General features: G+C 42.0%; 2 protein-coding genes across 3 annotated transcripts; one reads left to right on the top strand and one right to left on the bottom strand.

Annotated features, from left to right (window-relative positions):
* Positions 1-419: 419 nt before the first annotated feature.
* On the bottom strand, positions 420-14,655 carry LOC306764327 (gamma-crystallin M2-like; the record flags this gene model as incomplete). 2 transcript variants are annotated; one of them, XM_079251456.1, is made up of 3 exons in its annotated part: positions 420-722; positions 817-1,059; positions 14,516-14,655. In XM_079251456.1, the coding sequence occupies 2 exons, from the start codon at positions 1,030-1,032 to the stop codon at positions 420-422; spliced, it is 519 nt and encodes a 172-aa protein (XP_079107582.1). The 2 variants fall into 2 exon arrangements, with proteins under 2 accessions (XP_079107582.1, XP_079107581.1); XM_079251455.1 differs by lacking the exon at positions 14,516-14,655 and adding an exon at positions 1,285-1,317.
* A 770-nt stretch (positions 14,656-15,425) lies between these two features.
* Positions 15,426-23,214, top strand: snx20 (sorting nexin 20). The gene is made up of 4 exons (XM_079252986.1): positions 15,426-15,590; positions 16,077-16,219; positions 16,957-17,658; positions 23,033-23,214. The coding sequence occupies exons 1-3, from the start codon at positions 15,551-15,553 to the stop codon at positions 17,626-17,628; spliced, it is 855 nt and encodes a 284-aa protein (XP_079109112.1). The 5' UTR covers positions 15,426-15,550; the 3' UTR covers positions 17,629-17,658; positions 23,033-23,214.
* The last annotated feature ends 203 nt before the right edge of the window (positions 23,215-23,417 follow it).

Raw genomic sequence — 23,417 nt, 5'->3', positions numbered from 1 at the left:
GGTTTTTCACTAACTTCATTAACGTCTGCAGCTTTTTATGCATTTTACATTAGTAATTACACATCATCGCATTTACACTTGCTGTTATGTAATTACAGCACAGCTCTAGTTGTATTATTATTGTTTCCACCTGGGGACAGAAGGGTTAGCATGGTTTTACCATAAAGGAATGAAACAGATCTCAGAAACTGTATGTATCAGATGTGATATGGTATGTTATAGGTTAATAAATAATATTATTGATAATATTTCTATGATATATAACTATGCATCATTACACCTCCTGGAGGAACATCTTCATCATCTTCTTCACCTGGTGGATGTTTAAGTTTCTTAAACAGAGGTTTTCAAAAAAGACAGAAGGCCTTACTTAAACAGACATTGCTTTATTGTTTCTCAGATCTGCAAGTTCATGGCATTCAGTAGTAAGAGTCCATGATGCGCCTCATGCTCATGAACCTCATGTGGCCCATGCCCATGCCCATGCCCATGCCCATGCCCATGTTCATGAAGCTCCTGTACTCTCCAGGCCTGAAGTACATCATCCTGCCTCTGTAGTGGGGCTGCTCGTACATCAGCCAGTGGCCGTCCATCACGTGACAGGACATACAGTTGGACATGCGGTAACGGTCCATGATGTTGTCGCAGTCATCCATCAGCTCGTACATGTGGCCTCCGAAGTTCTCTCTCTCATAGATCCTCATCCTGTATGAGCCACGGTACTGAAACACACCAGAAGTCAGACATTTGTTCTGTTCAGAAAGTCACTTCCTGTTGGTCTCATGTGTGCTGTGATGTGATTGGTTGGTGGGTTACCATGGGGATCATACGGCAGGACCTGATGCAGTCGTTCATGCCAAACATGCTCATGTAGTCGGCATACTCTCCCCTCCTCATGAAGTACTGGTTGCCCATGAAGTTGGTGCGGTCGTAGACCATGAAGCAGCCCCTCTCCACCCTACAGGAGTGACACCTGCTCAGGTAGGAGGACATATCGGCGCAGTCGCTGCTGCACTCATAGGAACGACCCATGAAGTTCCTGTCCTCGTAGAAGACGACCTAAGAGAAGACAGATTGAATAAATAAGGTTTTTTGACCCATCAGGATGCTTCAGGCCACATGACAGCCAGGCTGATCAGCTTAATGCAGGTGGTTCAGGTGAGACTATCAGAGAGATGGTCAGGATCTTTCTGAATAACATCTGATTTTCCTGCTGGTGAAGATCTGAAGTCCTCTCAGTCCCAGTCACATGACCAGTGAGCAGTGATGTATGCTGGGACTCACCCTGCTCATCATGTTCATGTCGGTGGCAGACATTTTGCTAGCTGGTGGCGGCTGCGTGGCTCTGAGCTGGGGCGGCAGTCTGTGCTCCCACCTGTGACCTCGCAGCTTTTATGCACCTGAGTGTTGCTTACTGCTTTGTCTCAGAGTGCTGAGTCAGCACATGTTTTCTATCACACACACACACACACACACACACACACACACACACACACAAAGCCTATTTGAAAGGGTTAACAATGAGCAGAGAGGCCTTCAGTTGCTGCTTCACCAGCACTTTCATGAGAAAAACAGATTACCTGTCTCCACCTTTCGGCCTGCTGGAACAGCCCGAGAAGATCCAACATATTCCTCACATAGTCACAGCATTATCATCATCATCAATCAGATCAACTTCTTCATCATGTATTCATATCAAACATGTTCAAACAGAAATATAAACAGAGGAGGAGTCAGACCCAAAGTCGGTCCAGGTTGGAGGTGCTTGAAAGTGAGAAAAGGGTCTATGAAGAAGCTGTTTGGTTTTTCTTCTGGTTGTGCTTCAAAGGACTCGATCTAAACCCACAGTAGAGTCCTAGAGGCGTCATGGGGGGTCTTCCTATGCTTCATGGACTTGGAAAAGGTGTTTGACTGAATTTCAAGAGTTCTACGGGAGAGGTGGAACCTCTTGTATTAACTGTTTGGTCCTTGTACGACCAGTGACCAGAGGGCTGGACTACGTCAAGTCCGTCCCTTAGCGCTTATTCTGTTCAGAACTCTTATGGATAGAATTTCTACTATCCTAGGAGGTGGGGAACCTTGGTCCGCAAGCCTGAAATCTTGCAGGTTTTTTGGCTCCACGACACCTGATTCAGATCAAATGGATCTGCCAGGATATCAAGCTCTGCCACCACTTTGCTAGACTTTGTCCTATGGAGGTTCAGAAGTATTCCCCAAAGAGGATCTTAATGTACCTTGTACTGTGAAATCTAACTAGCTGGATTCATAAAAGAAAATTTGATGCCTCAAAAACAAAGATTTCATTCTATTCCTTTCAACCTCAGCTGTGACGACTTTATGAGTTTCTTTGTAAATAAAATAGTTTCTATCAGGAAGGAAATCAGTAATAAGCTGAACACTACTAATGTTATTTCATCTGCAGCAGCCTTAGAGACGTCTTTAGAAGCTGATTGTCATTTGGACCGTTTCTTGCCTGTACAGCTCTCCGAGTTAACCAACATAATAGCTTCATCTAAACCTTCAGCCTGTGTTTTAGACCCCATCCCAACCAGATTATTCAAGGAAATATGTTTAATCAATACATCTGTACTGGACCTGATCAGTTCATCTCTATTAATAGGATATGTACCTCAATATGTTAAGACAGCTGTAATTAAACCGTTGCTTAAAAAGACCAACTCTGGATCCAGGAGTTTTTTTTCCACAAATATGTTTATTGAATTTTGTTATTGAAACCCACCCCTGAACTCAGCATTCACTCAGTTTGCAAAAAGTTTGTTTCTACAGATCAAAGTTTTTTACAAGGCGTAAAAAGGGAAGCCAAATGTCCTTGAAATTCTCCTGTTTGTTTTTGGCCACATATGTCAGTTTCCCCAAAGCCAAGGATCAAGACATCAGGGTGATCCACTGGTTCACTCCAGCTCTCTCACTGTCCTTCCATTTCAAAGCAATGACTAATTTTGCTTGTAACAAGCAAAAATGTACAAGTTTCCTTTTGTTTGCTGTACATTTAAAATCATTGGGGAAAATATGCAAAATACACAATTTACTATCAATAGGCATTCTACATTCAATAAGGTCTGAAATTATTGTAATGATTTCCTTCCAAAAGATATGATTTTTTTCACATAGCCACATATAGTGATATAGTGTTCCCTTTTCTTTACCACATTTGACACAATCATCAGGAATATTGGGGTTAAAATGGTGAAGTTTTACCAATGTGATGTAAGTTCTGAATGTCCATTTATAATGCAATAATCGGAATCTTGTATTAATGGTTTGTTTTTGTGCAAGTAAACAAGAATTATTCCAGTCCTCAACAGAAATGTCCGTTTCCATATCAGCTCTCCAGGCCTGTAAATATGAAAGAGAACTCTCTTTTGAGGCTGGGTGGATCTACAGACTTTTATGAGTGTTGAGATCTGACTATTTGTTATGATTTTTGCAGTCAGCTCTGTGTATAATAATTTAATCCATTTCAAGTATTTTTCCCACAAACCAAATCTCTTGAGGGTTTCAAAAAGGTATCTCCGTTTTATTCTGTCGAATGCCTTTTCAGCGTCTAATGACAGAAAGGCGTGGTCAACGGCAGATTGCTTTTCATATAATATATTCAAAAGTCGTCTAATATTATGAATACCTTGGCGTCCAAGAATAAATCCATTTTAATCATTGTAGATTTTTTTGGGTAAATGTGATTCAATCCTTCTAGCCAAGGCCTTACATAATATTTGGTGTCACAGGACATGAGTGATATGGGGCGATATGAACCCATCGCTGTTGGATCTTTGCCTGGTTTCAGAAGGACAGAAATGGCTGCCATTCGCAAAGATGGTGGTAGATGCCTCTCTCATAGGACTCATTAAACATTTCAAGCAGGTGGGGTAATAATTTATCAGAGAATTCTTTATAGATTTCTATTGGCAGGCCGTCAGGGCCGGGGGCTTTGCCACTGTTCATATGGGAAAGTTCCTTAATACTTAGCTTTTCATCAAGTTTATTTTTGGTCTCCTCAGATAGGACTGGGAATTGGAGTTGATCCAGGAATTGTTTTGTGTATTTTCGCTTTCAGGATATTGGGATTTGTATAGGTTTCCATAGTATTTTGCAAAAGCATTGTTTATTTCTATTGGGTCTACAACAATCTCTCCACTTTCTAGTGTAACTGAATTGATGGCTGTATTTGTTTGTATTGTTTTGAGTCTCCAGACCAGACGTTTCCCTGCCTTCTCATCCTGATCATAGTATGATTGTTTCAACCATAGCAAGTTAATAGCAATTTTGTTGGTGCTGAGTTCATTATATTCTGCCTTAAATAAAAGGAGTTTCTTATATTTTTCTGTATCATCACTGTGATATAACTGATCCTGTAAACATTTTATTTGTTTGTCAATGCCTTTTAATTTACTCAGATGTAATTTAGATTTGCTTCTGGTATAACTTATTATTTCTCCTCTTAAATAGGCCTTAAAAGCCTCCCTTCTTATTGATGCACTAGTTTGGTTTGTATTGAAAGAAAAATAATCTGTTATTTTCCCTTCAATAAATTCTGCAAGTTCAATAGATTTCAACCATTTTGCTTGGAATCTAACTGCGGGTGGATTTGAGAAAAATTTGGAATTTTAATGGATAAATTAATCCGGGCATGGTTAGAAAGTAGCATAGATTCATAACAACAGTCTTTCACCATTGATGTTAACCTGGAGGAGACCAAAAAAAAAATCAATGTGCAAGTATGTTTTGTAGGTGCTGGAAAAGCATGAAAGCTCTGCCTTATCAGGGTGGAGTTGTCTCCATATATCCACCAAGTTAAGGTCTTTCATGAATTTCCCAATGGTTTTTCTAGTTTGCTGGTGGGAGGTATTGTAGACTGATGTGTTCAAGCAGGAGTAAAGTTTGGGGGTGGAGGAATGCTACTTTTAAACCATGTTGATAATTCCTCACAAACCTTATTCCAAAAATATTGAACAGGTGCACAGAGCCACGAAGCATGTAGGTAATCATCTACTATGTTACCTGTGAACATCCTTTGTCCTGTGTAAAGCGTTCTATGGAGAACTTTGTTTTGGATAAGTTGCAGATTTGGGCTGTCTGTCATACTTAACATATTTAGACATATTTGCAAAAAAGATTGACTGGGATTGATGGATGGGTGTATCTACTATTTTAAAGTTGGCAAGAAATTTGTATCATCTATTTTTAACATAAGTCTTTATATTTTTAAAGTAATTTTGGGGTGAAAAGGTCCATAAGATCTGCTACAATGGGAGGAGTTTATTCTAAAAATAAAGCCCATTCTTTGCTGAAATAGCTAATAAAGTCAGAATCTTTAAGCAGTGCTGTATTAAACCTCCAGCTTTTAGGAGGCAGTGTAATTCTAGTGTTTCTCAGAATGAAGGAAGCTGGTTATGATCGCTAACTGTAATGGGGTCGATCTGGGTTTCTGAAATCTTGCTTACCAAAGAACTGCTAATCAGGAAATAATCTAGCCTGGAGTATGAATGGTGAACTGAAGAAAAGAAAACATACTCTTTGATATTAGGGTGAAACAACAACCATATATCACAAAAGTCCAAGTTTCTCCATCTATTGTTCATCAATTTTTGTAAATTGCCACTTTCTGTTGTTTCCTGTATTACTCAGCCTGTCAGCTGGACCCAGAACTATGTTAAAATCTCCTCCATTGATTAGTGTGCTATCCGAGCGTTCAGAGCACAGGCGCCGATTCTGAGGGTGCTTCAGGGCCCGAGTACCCACAGACAATGCCGAGCCCCCACATGGGATTGATAGTAAAGTCTTTCTGACCAAGCACAGATGCACATGCTCAGAGAAGTGGTTTCAAATTTACGCTCAGGTGACGTTTATTGTGGATGCTAACTTTGAAGGAAAACCTTAAAGTTAAAAAATGGACAAGTTTGTAATCAGGAATCCCCAAACACCAAAGGATTCCAATGCTTCTACAAGTACAACCTCCAGTTATACCTGCGTTCTTAATTCTGCCCCACCAAGTTGCATGGATGTTGAAGACAAAAACAGCCTACGCAGCAAAGATGGTCAAAAGAAGGGAAGAACATATCAAGGTAGCTGGAAAATTAAATTTCCATGGAAAGTTTACGAAGAAACTAAAAACAAAGTATTTTGTGACATTTGCACAACAGCAAAAAGTATCAATGCTCCACTTCCTTCAACAACACACGATCAAGAATCTTTGAAAGCCTTTGTACAAGAAGGCTTTTCAAGCTGGGCTAAAGCACCTGAATATTTCGAATCCCACAAAAAGTCTAATCTGCATCGAGCCGCTGCTGGAGTTTTCACTTCCGTTAATGCAGGTGTAAATATTGCAGCTGCCATTTCTGCTAGTAAACATAAGCAGATGTTAGAGGCCAGGACAGCCTTGTTGGCTATTTTCTCGTCTATCCAATATCTAGGATGTCAGGGTTTGGCCATTCAAGGAAAAACAGATGAGGAGTCCAATTTGGTCCAGCTGCTAAAATTGTGGTCCACGGATATTCCACAGCTGCTGTCATGGCTGGCTCGTTAGGAAAGTAAATGGTTATCACACGATATCCTTAATGAGATGACTGAAATGATGGCCCACAATGTGCTGAGAACGATCATTGAAGAGATAAGATCAGCTGAAGTTTTTTCTGTGATTACGGCTGAAACTGCTGATCTAACAGTGAAGGAGCAGGTGTCTATCTGCCTCCGTTTTGTTCCAGAAAGTCTGGAGCCAGAGGAGATGTTTGTCGGCTTTTATGAAACGTCTCATACAACAGCAGGCGCACTTTTTCAACTGTTTCAAGACCCGTAAATGCAGAGGTGCATCAAATGTGTCTGGCATTAGGAAGGGCCTGCAGGCTGCAGGAGCAGGAGCCTCGAGCGCAGTCCATTCACTGCACTGCACACGTTATGAATTTGGTTGTACATGATGTTGCCCAAAAAGTTCCTCCATGTCGCAACTTCATGACAGTTGTTCGTGAAGTGATCACCCTCATCCGACAGTCTCCGAAGCGACTTGCTTGGTTTCAGGAGTTTCAAAGCAAAGACACACCAGCTCTGTGCCCGACACACTGGACCGTGACAGCAGCCTCCTTACAGTCCATAGATTTAAACTACTGCACGCTACTGGACTTAATGGAGGAATTAAGTTTAAACGACATAAGGGATGTGGGAGGAAAGGCCAGCGGTATCCTTGTGCATCTGCAGCAATTTAGCACATTTTTCACTTTGAAAATAATGCTGAAGTTTTTCTCACACATGGAAACGGTCAATGCTGGACTCCAAAAGAGTCAGTTACATCTACAGAGAGCAAGACAGATGATCAACACACTCAGAGAAGACCTCAAAAGTCTTCGTGAAGGATTCCAAGAATTTTGGGAAAACACAAATGATCTGAGCTTGGAGAGGCCAGTTGTGCCAAGACCAAGAAAAATACCCTGCCGGCCGAACGATGGAATCACCACACAGCTTCCAACTTTACTGACAGTATATCCAATACATGGATATTACTGACACAACCATAATGTTCCTGGATTGCAGATTTAGTCCTTCCGCATTCAAACACATCCAGGATGTTGAGGATTTTTGTGTGTGGAAAAAGTGACTCCACAAAGATCGCACAGTTTTACAGTGATGATTTGGAAGAAAGCCGACTCACACTGCATCGGGATATGTGCGTGGACTTGGCAAAACAACATGGAGTTCAACTGAACACTTTTCAAGATGTTGTGGACTTTTCAAAAGGCGACCAGGGAAAGATGTTTAGAACCATGTTGCCAGAGCTAACAAAACTGGTCAAACTCACACTGACTATTCCCGTAACGTCTTGCAGCTCAGAGAGCTCATTCTCCAGCCTCTGAATGCTAAAAACCTGCCTCTGCTCCACAATGGGACAGGCAAGGCTGAACCAGGTTGCACTGCTGACCTGTCACAAGACTCTATCACGAACACTAAACCTGGATATAATCACCAATGAGTTCATCAAGCGAACAGCTGCAAGAAGCAATACATTTCTCATAAAGAACTAGCAGGACTAGTGAGTGACAAAAAAGAAAAATACAAAGAACCTCCAATTTCAGTAATCAATTACTAAGTGATCTATATGTGTTGCTAGTTAAGGGGTTATATTGTGTTGGCTTGCATGATTTTTTTTTCTCTGTTAAGAAGCAGTTCCGTTTTATTTGCCAAAACAGGCGCATTTAAGAGTTTTCTGTATCAGTAGCAAAAATTTCTGCTGGTGGCTTTTTATTTGATGAACATTTTAATGTCTTTTTATGGAATTTGTTGATGGGTAGCTGAAAATTTTGTAGCGAGTTTGAATAATTTTACAAAAAAAAAAAAAAAAAAGAAAAAAAAAACACAATACAGAACATGAATTTCTCAAAATTTCCATTTTATTGTTTTGTATGAACACTCAGCACCCACTGTCAGAAATGTAAACCAGCGGCTATGGTTCACAATGATGTAAAAAAGAGTGAAAGATGGAGGAATCATAAACATTTGGCCCCTATAGGTTACCTAAGCATAACTTCTTGTTTTGAGTAGATGATGTCACCCGGCCAGGAGGCAACCCACACAGCCCAGTCCCTCCACTTACTAGATCCTCCCAACTTGAGCAGAGTAGTCCCACTGCAGTGGATCAAGTAGCCTCCCACAAGCAGGCAAACCGGATGGAGTGGAGAGATTTGGACGGGTTGAGAAGAACAACACTAAGCCTTCCCTTTACACCTTGAACTGAAGGGCTGATAAGATATATCAACTGCACCTGGAGCTTTGAACCCTCAAGAAACAGTTTAGGTGAGCTCCGATAGGGGAGAAACAACCTCCGGCAGGGCTGCAATGCATCTTGTGGAAGAGGTTAATTACACTACGTAGAGCAGAGGGACACAGGAGGCGGAGAAGAGAGCGAGCTAAAAAACAAGCAGCTTTTATAGCCAACCCATTCAGGTTCTCAAAACAGCTACTCAGGGATAAGCACAGTGGTTGGCTTGAATGCTCCAGAGAGGAAGGGAACCGCTTCCTCCAGAACACCTTCAGTGACCCAAAAAGGCTCAAGAACTAGGTCCTAACAAAGCACTTATCAGCCTGGCCCCACCAATGGCAGATTTTAAGCAGTCAAAGCCCAGCCTCAAGGAGGTCGTAGAGGTGGTTAAGGCAGTCCACTCTGCATCGGTACCAGGCCCTAGTGAAGCACCGTATGTTGTTTAGAAGCGCTGCCCTGAGCTTCTCTGGCACCCGTGGAAGATATTGAAGGCAATTTGGTGCAGCGGGAGAGTGGCCAACCAGTGGCGACGTGCGGAGGGAGTGTGGGTTCCCAAGGAGGAGAACTCAAAGGAAGGTGTTCTTCAGCATCGTCTCCCAAAGACTGACTGAAGATCTCCTTCAGAACAATTACGACACATAAGTGCAGAAGGGAGAGATTCCTGTAGCGCCCGGCTGCCTAGGAGGGAATGGGAGGCAGAGAAGGAAGTGGAGGTGGCAGAGTCACGCCTAAGGCAAAAGGTGCTTGTTGGGGGCAGTGAGATGAACAGGCTTAGGGTTTTTTCCAAAAAACCCATAACATTCAATTCAATTCAATTCAACTTTATTTATATAGCGTCAAATCACGGCAATGCCATCTCAAGACGCTTTACAGACAGAGAAGAAAACATAATGAAGGCCAATTCATAACAGCCTATGTAAGGAAACCAACAGATTGAGTTGAGTCCAACTCAATCTCCCATCCTGAGCAAGCACACTGGCGACAGTGGGAAGGAAAAAACTCCCTTTTAACAGGAAGGAAACCTCCGGCAGAACCCGGCTCAGGACAGGCAGCCATCTGCCTCTGCTGTGTGGGGGGAAGAGGACAGAAAGACAACAGACAACAGGAACTGCTACTCCCGGCCAGGGAGACCTGCTGAGACAGGAGACATACATGTTAATGATGCAGCACTGTTATGGGGGGGATAAGAGAGAGAGATAAAGAGAAAAAGAAAGAAGCTCAGTGTATCAGGAAATGTCCTTCAGCTGTCTAAACCTATAGCAGCATAACTAAGGGATGCTAACCATCCCTAGCTATAGGACTTATCAAAAAGATAAGTCTTCAGCCTAGTCTTAAAGGTGGGGAGGGTGTCTGCTTCCCTAACACTAACTGGGAGCTTATTCCATAAGAGAGGGGCCTGATAACCAAAGGCTCTGCCTCCTGCTCGGCTCTTTGAGACTCTAGGAACCACAAGTAAGCCTGCAGTCTGCGAACGAAGTACTCTGCTTGGTATATAAGGAACAATGAGGTCTTTGATATATAGTGGTGCCTGGTTGTGGAGGGCTTTATATGTAAGGAGAAGGATTTTAAATTCTATTCTAGATTCAACAGGCAGCCAATGAAGAGAGGCTAAAACTGGAGAAATATGATCTCTCCTGCTGGTTCTGGTCAGGACTCTGGCTGCAGAATTCTGGATCAGCTGAAGGCTTTTCAGGGCATATTTAGGACAGCCCAGTAATAGAGAGTTACAGTAATCTAGTCTCGAAGTAACAAAAGCATGAACCAGTTTTTCTGCATCACTCTGAGACAGAATGTCCCTAATTTTGGCTTTATTACGTAAATGAAAGAAGGCTGTTTTAGTAACCTGCTTAATATGTGGGCCAAAGGACAGGTCAGGGTCAAATATTACTCCAAGGTTTCTCACTGTAGCACTGGAAGCTAAAGTAATGTCATCCAGGTTCATTACAAAACCGGAAAATTTAGCTCTGAGTTTTTCAGATCCAACGAGAATTACTTCAGTCTTATCTGAGTTTAAGAGGAGAACATTTCTAGACATCCAAGTCTTGTCTATGAGACAATTTTGTAGCCTATTGGGCTGATTTGTTTAATCTGGTTTAAAGGATAAGTATATCTGAGTATCATCTGCATAACAATGAAAGTTTATTCCATGCTGTCTAATAATTTTGCCTAAAGGGAGCATATATAGCGTGAAGAGTACTGGTCCAAGTACAGAACCTTGAGGAACTCCATGACTTACTGTAGTTTGTGAGGAGGACTTGTCATTTACATGAACGAACTGAAGTCTATCAGATAAATATGATTTAAACCAGCTTAACGCTGTACCTGTAATTCCAATCACCTGTTCTAGTCTTTGTAACAGAATGTTATGATCGACTGTATCAAATGCAGCACTAAGATCAAGCAAGATAAGTACGGACACAAGTCCTTTGTCTGAGGCCATAAGAAGGTCATTAGTAACTTTCACCAATGCCGTCTCAGTGCTATGATGAGCTCTAAATCCTGACTGAAACTCCTCGCATAAATTATTTCTGCTCAGGTGGGCATGTAGCTGAGCTGAAACTATTTTCTCCAGAATTTTGGACATAAACGGGAGGTTAGATATAGGTCTATAATTTGCTATCACCTCTGGATCCAGAGATTGCTTTTTAAGTAAAGGCTTGATGACAGCAGTTTTAAATGATTGTGGTACATATCCTCATCATATCATAACATATCATAACATCAAGGCCCAAGGCAAGGTAAGACACTATCTTCTCCAGGAAGAAGTCCGGAGTGGAGGAGTGGAGGAAGAGCGTGTTGGCAGGGAATTAAGACTTCGGCAACAGGGTGTATGGACTAAGTGGGACGGTACACTACAGTGCAAGGTTACATGGTGTAACATTTTACAGGTGGACTTCCAACGTGTCCAGCTACTTGTGCAGGCAGTCTATGATGTCCTGCAGAGCCCAGCAAACCTTCTTATGTGGGGAAAGACTGAGACGCCTTCATGCCACATTTGCTCAGGAAAAGGCTCACTGGAACATCTCCTCAGTGGCTGTCCAAAGGCCCTGGCGGATGGCCAAACACTTGGATACAACTGTGATTAGACTTCGCTAAAATGCGTATTTATGAAAGCGATACTTGATTTTTGCAAAGAAAAGCCATTAAGTTAAACACTACCTTTAAATAACTAATTATTATTAAATATAAATGAAAGAACAGGCTGGTCGCTTCCACTTTTATGTTGGTTTTAGATTATAGTGATGCTTTCTATGTGTCTTCATCCTCTTTTTGTGTATGATGAACCTCAACATTGCCGGTAGTAAGTCGGATTCGTTTCAAGTGAGGGTTGGACTCCGCCAAGGCTGCCCTTTATCACCGATTCTGTTCATAACTTATATGGACAGAATTTCTAGGTGCAGCCGAGGTGTTGAGGGGATCTGCCTTGGTGGCCTCAGGATTGGGTCCCTGCTTTTTGCGGATGACGTGGTCCTGTTGGCTTCATCTGGTCGTGATCTCCAGCTCTTGCTTGAGCGATTCGCGGCCGAGTGTGAAGCGGCTGGGATGAGAATCAGCACCTCAAAATCTGAGACCATGGTCCTCAGCCGGAATAGGGTGGATTGTCCTCTCCGGGTCGGGGGTCAGGTCCCGCCTCAAGTGGAGGAGTTTAAATATCTCGGGGTCTTGTTCACGAGTGAGGGAAGGATGGAGCATGAGATCGACAGACGGATCAGTGCGGCGTCTGCAGTAATGCGGACTCTGCGCCGGTCTGTCGTGGTGAAGAAGGAGCTGAGCCAGAAGGTGAAGCTCTCCATTTACCAGTCGATCTACGTTCCTACCCTCACCTATGGTCATGAGCTGTGGGTCGTGACCGAAAGAAGGAGATCTCGTATACAGGCGGCTGAAATGAGTTTCCTCCGCAGGGTGGCCGGGCTCTCCCTTAGAGATAGGGTGAGGAGCTCGGTCATCCGGGAGGAGATCAGAGTAGAGCCGCTGCTCCTCCGCATCGAGAGGAACCAGTTGAGGTGGCTCGGGCATCTGGTCAGGATGCCTCCTGGACCTCCCTGGTGAGGTGTTCCAGGCACGTCCCTCTGGGAGGAGACCCCGGGGAAGACCCAGGACACGCTGGAGGGATTATATCTCTCGGCTGGCCTGGGAACGCCTCGGGATCCCCCCCGCAGAGTTGGTAAATGTGGCTGGGGAGAAGGAAGTCTGGGCTTCCCTGCTTAGGCTGCTGCCCCCGCGACCCGACCCCAGATAGGCGGCACAAGATGGATGGATGAATCTCAACATAACTTTGAGGTTTGTAATTTATATCTCTTACTTATCATTTATTATAGAACCATGTTGGATGGTTTTCTTTCTCCATACTAGTGGGCTTCACACAACAAGCAATGCCTCCATCCATTTTCTATAGAAGTTGCACAATAACACGCTTATTCACATAGATGTGCACATCTGGGCTTTTGACTGCAATGCAACACAAGCAAGTTGAAAACTACTGAACTTTTGTTGGTGTTGCATGACTACAACCAATCAGAGAAGGTTTCACTGACAGATCAAGTAGAACCTGAATTTATCTGGCTCAGCCTTGAGGTCTGATATTAACCAGGATGTTTCACAGTTTGTAAAACAGGATGCACCATGAATCCCAGAGCACAGGCTGAACGCTGTCCAACTACAACATATGTTCATAAAATGGTTTAATGTTGCTGCTGTAATGACTTGATGTCGAGCCTCTCCTGTCCTATCCTTCACACTCCTGGTTCCAATTTTAACAGTTGTGAGGACCAGAATATTCTAACAACATTATCTAAATGTCAACTCAACACAGAAGTTATACATATATATATATATATATATATATATATATATATATATATATATATATATATATATATATATATATATATATATATATATGTATGTAAGGTATATATAAGGTAGCAAACATTTCTGCTGAATCTACATTCCACATAAGTCTCTGCAAAGTTGCTACTAAATGATATGAGTTGGTCTGACTGCTAAGTTAACAAATGTAATAAGTTAACTTGGATATACTTAACCCAGTCTAATAAAAGTGATTCATTAATTTGGTTGTTGAATTATTCTAAAATCAGGTTCTCATTACTGACCAGAAGAGTAAGTGAGATTCAACTGAAAAAGGGTTTATAGTTCATCCACACTTCAAATACTGGTTTTAGTGAGGTCACTGGCCAATGAGATCAGAGTAGTAGAGGATAGTGGACTTATTTCCTACTAGGACTCACAACTGGCTTTGAAGGTGATTGTGTACCCATCTGAAGGCCTGAAAGGTCATGTTCATGTTCTTATAGTACATGTTGTTAGCGTCATATTTAGGTAAATTGTGATGTGTCTAATAGTACTCTCCTGGTATTGCTGATTGTGCATCACTGCCTATAAAATCTTAAAACATAACTTAGATGAAGATTTTAGGGTTTCTTTATACATTTAATCCTGCTCAAGCATAGTTCCCACAACAGACAAGGCTTATAATCACATGTCAGGATGGCTGATTTGTAGATTAGTGACTACTGGTGAGTCATCCAGTACACTGCCACTCACTGAAGAATAGATGTGTAATATACATACATACAGGATGTAGTCAGTACCAGGGTTGCTACTGTAATAACACCGGAAAAGTGCTTGGAATGTGTGTCATACATAAATGTGATTGCATGAATAAAAACAGTTTTTTTCCTTTTCTGCAGTATGACTCAACACGTTCTGTTCCTGTTACTGTTGCGTCACCTGTTACTGGCTTCTGACTTCTGAGACCTGGCAGGTTCTGGTTCAGGTTTAACCCCTCAGACTTGAAGGGTCATAGAGTCCTTGTTCATGTTTAATCTCAAACCTCTCCGATCTTACGGGTCATAAAGTTCTGGTTCAGGTCCTCTCTGCTGTATGTTCAGATCTTCGTGGTGCTGAATCTTTTATGACCTGCAGCACCAGAACTCAGGGACAAGCACCACCCACCTGCTGCGTCCTCATTTATAAAACAAGCACCACCAAGCTGGTCATAGTTTCACTTCCGTTTCTGGCTACACTCTCAAAAATAGAGGTACAAGATCGGGACATTTCTGTACCTATAGGTACATTTTAAAGAAATGTTCTCTCAAAAGAACAATACTGGTCTTTAAGAGACCAGAAGCACCTTCAGAGTATGAAAAAGGGTTCAAAGTGACATAAAGTACAAATTTGTACCATTTTAACCATAAGGGAACCTGCAGCATTGAAAAATGTGATGTTAATGGCTGTAATGTTACAAACTAGAGCAGAGTTGAGTGATGACAGTAGTACTACTTAACAGTCATTTACTACACCAGACAATGAAGGTCAGATGCTGCAAACTAAGTGTACGGCTGGTCAGTATTTTGAGTTTTTGAAGGTTATTTCTAGATGAAAGATAAGATAATATTGCTAAGTGGAATGGACCAGGCCTAAAAAACGTAACTTGATAAGGTGAGGTTGAACTTGATAAGGTACAAAAATAGACCAGAACTGAAGGGTACAGAAATGTCTCTCAAAAGAGTACACCCCCAGCGACAAGCATTTGTACCTTTTTAGGTACAAGCTGGTACCTCTATTTTTGAGTGTGTGTAGAGAAACTTCCTCTTGTCTGCACTCGTCTGCAAGGACTGTGTTCTGTATTAACAGACCATTTGAGACCTCCTCTGAGTCCGAGGACCAGACCCAACTGCAACTGGACTCTGAGGACGAAGGAGAACTTCCGAGTTCTGGGCCGATTGTGATTCTTCCTAGTTGTGGATCAGACGTAAGGACCTGATGGCAGAGGAGGACCCTGAGGACCAGAAACAGACTCCAGGTTCTGTTCTTGTAGCTGAGTTCTGCTGATCTTTTCTTCTGTCATATGAAAACCTGCTGTAAAAAGAACAACTTAGGTGTTCTGACCTGTTGATCCATCTGAAATCCAGCTTCTGAATTTTAACACCATCTAGTGGTGGAAGTGGAGATGCTAGCCATAAATCAGGGGTGTCCGGCTTCGGTCCTGGAGGGTCGCTGTCCTGCAGGTTTTCCATGTATCCCTGCTCCAACACACCTATCTCAAACTAACCACACATTGTGCACAACATTGTTGACTGTTGGAGCCCCTTATTGGAGGTCAGATGTGTTGGAGCAGGGATACATGGAAAACCTGCAGGACCAACTGCCATAAATGATGCGTTCAGGTTCAGCTCATTGAGATGAACTAATTACCTGAAATGCAGCAGGAACTGTGTTTTGATGTGGTCCTTGCTGCAGTAACGTAGGACGGTGTGTGTGTGTGTGTGTGTGTGTGTGTGTGCATTAGGTGAACTCCCCAGCTGTTCCACTTTAACCACTAAGGAGCTGCAGCAGCACTGGAAGCAGGAGAAGCAGAGAAAGCGACCAGTCCGGCTGATGTTTGTGATCCCGTCCACTCGGATTGTACAACAGCATCTGGACAAATATGTGGTGAGACTGAAACACAGAACCAGCATGTCCCTCCCAACACTGGTCGATCCAGATCCTCACATCCTCACAATCCAGACTTCCCTGTTCCCGGACTGGTACAGACTCTATTCCAGTCTATGTTTCAGGTTCTGTATCCTGACCCTCTTTCCAAACTTTGGCCTTTAAGCCTCTTCATGACCTGTTCTCTGACACCAGTCCCGACCCTGATCTAGATTCTGATTCCTACACAGACTCTCCCCTGAGTTGTGGTACCTGCATCAGTTCCAGACTCTTCCTGACAGCTGAAGCTTATTTGGAAGCGATACAAAATACTTCCTGTCTGTCTCCAGCTGTATGTCGTCGTGGCGACAGAGATCTAACGTCTTCCTGTCTGTCTCCAGCTGTATGTCGTCGTGGCGACAGAGATCTAACGTCTTCCTGTCTGTCTCCAGCTGTATGTCGTCGTGGCGACAGAGATCTAACGTCTTCCTGTCTGTCTCCAGCTGTATGTCGTCGTGGCGACAGAGATCTAACGTCTTCCTGTCTGTCTCCAGCTGTATGTCGTCGTGGCGACAGAGATCTAACGTCTTCCTGTCTGTCTCCAGCTGTATGTCGTCGTGGCGACAGAGATCTAACGTCTTCCTGTCTGTCTCCAGCTGTATGTCGTCGTGGCGACAGAGATCTAACGTCTTCCTGTCTGTCTCCAGCTGTATGTCGTCGTGGCGACAGAGATCTAACGTCTTCCTGTCTGTCTCCAGCTGTATGTCGTCGTGGTGATGCGCTCTGGCAGCTTTGATTCTCACCGTGTCTCTGTGGAGCGTCGCTACAGTGACTTCTGCCACTTCCATCAGAAACTCCTGGAGGAGTTCAAGGAGGAGATGGAAGAGGTTCTCCTGCCCCGTAAAATTCTGATGGGGAACTTCAGCCCTGAGAACATCTCTGAGCGCCGGCTGGCACTGCAGGACTACCTAGCGAAGCTGTATGCCGTGCGCTGTGTCAGACACTCCCCGTACTTCTCAGAGTTCTTCACCAACCAGGAGCTGAAGCAGGCCCACGTGCTGCTCAGAGCGGGACAGTTCCCAGCAGCTCTGGAGCTGCTGCAGACGGTTCTGGAGATTCAGGACAAGCTGTTACCATGGCAGCGGCCCACCCTGATGGTGCCGACCCTGTGTGCGCTTGCTGTGTGTTACCGGGACCTCGATGAACCGGAGCAGGCCTTTGTCGCCGCTCACAAAGCCCTGCCTCCAGTGAGGCGCTACAAGATCCAGGTCTACAGGGTGGCTCTGCTGGAGCTGCTGGTGGACCTGGGGTACCAGCTTGGCCGTCCGGTGGCCCAACTCCAGGATGAGCTGACCACCCTCAGAGATGGTGAGCGGGGGGAGGTGTCGCTCCGCTCCCTAAAGGAGGTGGTGATTCACGAGTTCATTTGAGCCAAGAGGACAGAGGGTTCACACAGACAGGTAAACCGAAGGTAGACCGACTGAAGAACTAGTCTGAACTAACAGTTTCCAGATGACAGCAGAAGAAGGTGAACAGGTTAACAGTCTGCTGAGGAGACTGGTGGAAACAGTTCTGGACCAGATGACAGGATGAAGGAACCAGGAGAAGTGGTGAGAAGGAAGGAAGAACCAGGAGGTAAACAGGAACTGGACTGGGGGGCTGTTCACAACTGTGATGGGCAACCAAAACCAAACTCCATTATGGATTAGATCACAGTCTGATAGGTCTCAAGGAGATCCACTTACATCTGTAGAGGTGAACTGGATCACTATTTAATAACAGTTTCTGAACCCTGATGGGTCAGAACCAAAACCAGGTGTGTAGTTAAACTAGTCAGACGGGTTAGTTAGTGAAAAGCTACGTAGAGGAAAATATTTAACCATGTATTACTCAAGAGAACCTGAAGAAGAAAACTTCTCTTTGTCTTCTTCTGCTTTTCTGCTGCGGGAGGTTCAGTGAAAACAGCAGAGACCGTATATGAAAGATGGACGGAGCCTCCGGCGGTTAAAAGTGAAGCTTATGTGGAAGTACATAAAACTGCAGTTCCCCCTTCATCCACTAGGGGCTGCAAAACAGAGCAAATCCCCATAGACTCCCATGTTAAAAAGATCAACTTCACAGCAGAAATAAACATGTTTACAGCAGAAATAAACATGTTTACAGCAGGAATAAACATGTTTACAGCAGGAATAAACAAGTTTACAGCAGGAATAAACATGTTTACAGCAGGAATAAACATGTTTACAGCAGGAATAAACATGTTTACAGCAGGAATAAACAAGTTTACAGCAGGAATAAACATGTTTACAGCAGAAATAAACATGTTTACAGCAGGAATAAACATGTTTACAGCAGGAATAAACATGTTTACAGCAGAAATAAACATGTTTACAGCAGGAATAAACATGTTTACAGCAGGAATAAACATGTTTACAGCAGAAATAAACATGTTTACAGCAGGAATAAACATGTTTACAGCAGGAATAAACAAGTTTACAGCAGAAATAAACATGTTTACAGCAGGAATAAACATGTTTACAGCAGGAATAAACATGTTTACAGCAGGAATAAACATGTTTACAGCAGGAATAAACAAGTTTACAGCAGGAATAAACATGTTTACAGCAGGAATAAACATGTTTACAGCAGGAATAAACAAGTTTACGGCAGAAATAAACAAGTTTACGGCAGAAATAAACATGTTTACAGCAGAAATAAACATGTTTACAGCAGGAATAAACATGTTTACAGCAGGAATAAACAAGTTTACAGCAGGAATAAACATGTTTACAGCAGGAATAAACATGTTTACAGCAGGAATAAACAAGTTTACGGCAGAAATAAACAAGTTTACAGCAGGAATAAACATGTTTACAGCAGAAATAAACATGTTTACAGCAGGAATAAACATGTTTACAGCAGGAATAAACAAGTTTACAGCAGGAATAAACATGTTTACAGCAGGAATAAACATGTTTACAGCAGGAATAAACAAGTTTACAGCAGGAATAAACATGTTTACAGCAGGAATAAACATGTTTACAGCAGGAATAAACAAGTTTACGGCAGAAATAAACAAGTTTACGGCAGAAATAAACATGTTTACAGCAGGAATAAACACGTTTACAGCAGGAATAAACAAGTTTACGGCAGAAATAAACAAGTTTACGGCAGAAATAAACATGTTTACAGCAGGAATAAACACGTTTACAGCAGGAATAAATAAGTTTACGGCAGAAATAAACAAGTTTACGGCAGAAATAAACATGTTTACAGCAGGAATAAACACGTTTACAGCAGGAATAAACAAGTTTACGGCAGAAATAAACAAGTTTACGGCAGAAATAAACAAGTTTACGGCAGAAATAAACATGTTTACAGCAGGAATAAACACGTTTACAGCAGGAATAAATAAGTTTACGGCAGAAATAAACAAGTTTACGGCAGAAATAAACATGTTTACAGCAGGAATAAACACGTTTACAGCAGGAATAAACAAGTTTACGGCAGAAATAAACAAGTTTACGGCAGAAATAAACATGTTTACAGCCTGGTACAAAAATCCATGTTAGGTTTAATAGGTCAGGTTTACCTTCATGACAACTGTGGGGGGAGTTAATTTTTTTCTAACTCGCCCGTTTAAAAGTAATCTAATCTCAAAGTTCGGCTGATTTAGGGGCGTGTCCTTTTGATTGACAGGTACCCGATCTCCCGCTTCAAGTCAGAAAAACGTAGAACAACCGCGGTTTTTAGCCGGTTAACAACGTGACTTGGCTTTAGTCCGCTTACCTCCGTTAGCTGGTTAGCTCCTGTTATCTCCGGGTTAGCTCGGTTAGCTCTTAGCTACAGAAAGCTCGGAGTTCGCTCGATGTCAATCATCCACCATGATGCTCACAGCCCCCCTCTCAGCTCCACCTCTTTGCCCATATTTGTATTTTCTGGGCGAGACGATGCGCATGCCCCCGCCAACATGGTGATGGTAGGAACCGCCCACCGAGCTTCAATTCAGCTCTTCAGAAACCTACGGGTGACGTCATGGAGGCTCCGCCCACCTTTTATATACAGTCTATGTGGAAAACTCAAACATGCGTTTAGGTGATAAATAACGGCGCCATTCACATGTCTGATGAGTATTCAACACTATGACACTGTAGAAAGGTCAGAAAACTCGAAATAGCATCATAGGACCCCTTTAACGCTTTAACCATGGACACAATATTGAATAAGTTTAATGGGAAAAAGTAACGTAAGCAATTACATTTTGATACAACTGAATGTTTATTTCTAGTTTAGGTTCCATTTCCTTTAGAAAGTAAAGTCGGGCGGGTTTGTCTGCCTTGACTCTTGATGAACTTGCTGAATCTGACTTCTGAATGCAAATTGGACTCCTGGCCAAGACACACAGCAGTTAGAAGAAAACACATGAAAAAACACAAAATAGAGACTAAACCCACAAATCCTATTGATCAGCGTGACATATGCATGATTTGTTATGTCTGAAGCCAAGACACCATTGTTGTCTGCCTCCTTCATTCTCCAGAACATGAGATTATCTGAAGAACAGGGCCAAACCCCACTTTTAGAAAATTTTAGAAAAACTTGGCCTAGTTTTTCTAAAATCCAGTCATGATAACCTTACGTGTTAAAGACTTAACACTTGCTCTCTGCTCTGCAACTGCTTTTTATCCGGTCTGTTTTTCTAACATCTCCAATTTAGTGCTAGTAGGGATTGTTTCATCATTCAGATTTATTTCAACTCAGATGTTGCTGACCATCTCTAACACACCTTTTAGAGCAAAATGAGGATCTACATTCTGTTCAAATCATAGATGTCCAAACCTTAAAGCAATACATAAAATGTTAAACATTAAAAAAATAGAAAGATTTGAACTTTTTTAATAACACCATAAACTATTTATTCACTATAAGTAAAGGTTTTATTACAACCTAAATTTCACAAAAATAAAAACATGAGTTAAAGGAGAAATCTCCAACTCTATTCTTTACATCTGAATTTCCTTTTCTGAATATCAAATATCAAGCAAATTAGTTCCCATGGATTTGTAATCCTCATGAATAAAGAATAAAAATAATTTTCTGCAGGTTTGTTTTTAATGGTCTAATGATGCATCATTTTTTCCTCTGCATAAGAGTTGTTTCAGTTCATCCTGGCAAGACCTAAAACACGAATAAACAAACTGAGAAGCGCACTGGTCTCTGCGACTGTGTTTATTACAGTATCATTGTTTAATTCCTAACATGGGGTTCAGGCTGCTCAGCTGCTGCTGAGCTTCTGCTGCTAAATTTATCTCATCCAAAATGGAATTGAGAGAAACCGCTCCTTTTAGCATTAGTGTATCGCCCACCTGGACCTTACTCCGAGTTTCTGACCGAATTCTCTGATCTCTTGTCTGAGTTAGTGCTGACTACTGATAAGGTCATTGTACTAGGTGATTTTAATATTCATGTTGACGATGAAAATGATAGTTTAATCATTTCCTTTAGCTCTATTCTAAACTCAGTTGGGTTTTCACAAAATGTCCATGGAGCCACTCACTCTCATGGTCACACTCTTGATCTGGTTCTAACATCTGGTATTGAGACTGATAAGCTCAAAGTATTTCCTCAAAACCCTGTCTTGTCCGATCACTTCCTATTAACCTTTGAATTCACTGTATTTGATTACTCACTGACCAAACATAAATTCTACTATAGTAGATGTTTATCAGACAATAATATTACAAAATTTAAACAATCAAATCAATTTTTCCCCTCTACCATGTGTTAGCATGACTGAGAGTCCCCCTTTAAGCCTTACTCCTGCTCAGATTGATCAACATGCTGATACTATAACAGCTTCAATGCGTACAACCTTGGATAATGTTGCTCCCCTAAAGAAGAAGAAATTAGGTAAGATTATGAAGGCACCCTGGTTTAATTCCCAGCTTCGAGCTCTAAAACAGGCATCAAGGCGTTTGGAAAACAGATGGCGTTCATCAGGACTAGAGGAGTCTCACTTAACCTGGAAAGAAAGTTTAATCGTATACAAAAAAGCCTTACGTACGGCAAGAACAGCTTATTATTCATCATTGATAGAGGAAAACAAAAACAACCCTCGGTTTCTTTTCAGCACTGTAGCCAGGCTTACTAGGAGCCGGAGCGCTGTGGAGCCATGTATTCCTTTCTCACTTAGCTGTGATGATTTCATGTATTTTTTCAGGAATAAAATTGATACTATTAGAGATCAAATTCACAATATTCTTCCTTCTACTTATAATGTTGAGCCTGTTGTGGTCTCCGAAGCATCCTTAGAACCAGGATCTGACTTGTGTCTAAACAGTTTCTGTCCTGTCCAACCCTCTGAATTAACTAAAATAATAGCTTCATCTAAACCATCCACCTGTATCTTAGACCCTCTCCCAACGAGCCTCTTTAAGGACATTTTTATGGAGCTAAATCAGGGCCAATTTGTTCGTTTATTTGAAAAAAATATTTGAAACTGATTAAAATTCATTTGAAAATGAAAGTCAAGTTTTTACGGTGAACTTTGAAAAACAGGTAATTGTATACAAAATAAAACAAAGTGAATCCAATGTTAGTATCAAATTTAATTCCAAAGGGGTTATATAATTTATTTTTGAAACACATTTTTTCTAAAAATTAATTTTCAATATTAGATTATTTTGCGAGTTTGAGATTTTATTTACTCAGTTTTAGAATCTAGCGATTCAAATTTAGACTTTTTTCTGTCATTTTCAAAACCTCATTCACAGTTTCACATTTTTATTTCACTTTGCTCTTTTGATATTTAACTTTCAGATTCCTGTTTTTCAGTTTCAAACTTTTGGCCCTGATGTGGCGTGTGGGCGGGGCTAAAGATAACGGGAATGATTGACAGCACAGCGCAGGAGGCTGACAGCGTTCCCTTCATCATGTTGCCTTCAGGAACCGTAGAAATTGCCATGATTTTTTTAAACACCTGCTGCACAAACTATTATTCTTCAGTAAATCGAAAATACATCCCGTGGAACCAATAAAGATAAGCTATTAAAGTTGTGTCAGTCATTACTTTATACAATTACGCTGCAAGAGTGTTAAATTATGAGCATTTCTCACAACCACGTCACGGGTGACATTTCCCACGCTCCTCAAACTAACGCGACCGTATCTCATGGGAAGATGGCGGCCTCTTCAGGTAACGCAGTCGGCACTAACGATC

Source organism: Telmatherina bonti (assembly GCF_933228915.1).
Source record: "Telmatherina bonti genome assembly, chromosome: 2".
Lineage (NCBI taxonomy): Eukaryota > Metazoa > Chordata > Actinopteri > Atheriniformes > Telmatherinidae > Telmatherina > Telmatherina bonti.
The sequence above is the reverse complement of the archived record's forward strand: the minus strand, read 5'-3'. Positions and strand labels throughout refer to the sequence as shown.

Coding starts and splice junctions, on each gene's coding strand:
- snx20 (XM_079252986.1), top strand. CDS start 15,551: ATGGCAGAGGAGGACCCTGAGGACCAGAAACAGACTCCAG. Junction 15,591..16,076: donor GGACCAGAAACAGACTCCAG/GTTCTGTTCTTG, acceptor TGTGTGCATTAG/GTGAACTCCCCAGCTGTTCC. Junction 16,220..16,956: donor AGCATCTGGACAAATATGTG/GTGAGACTGAAA, acceptor GTCTGTCTCCAG/CTGTATGTCGTCGTGGTGAT.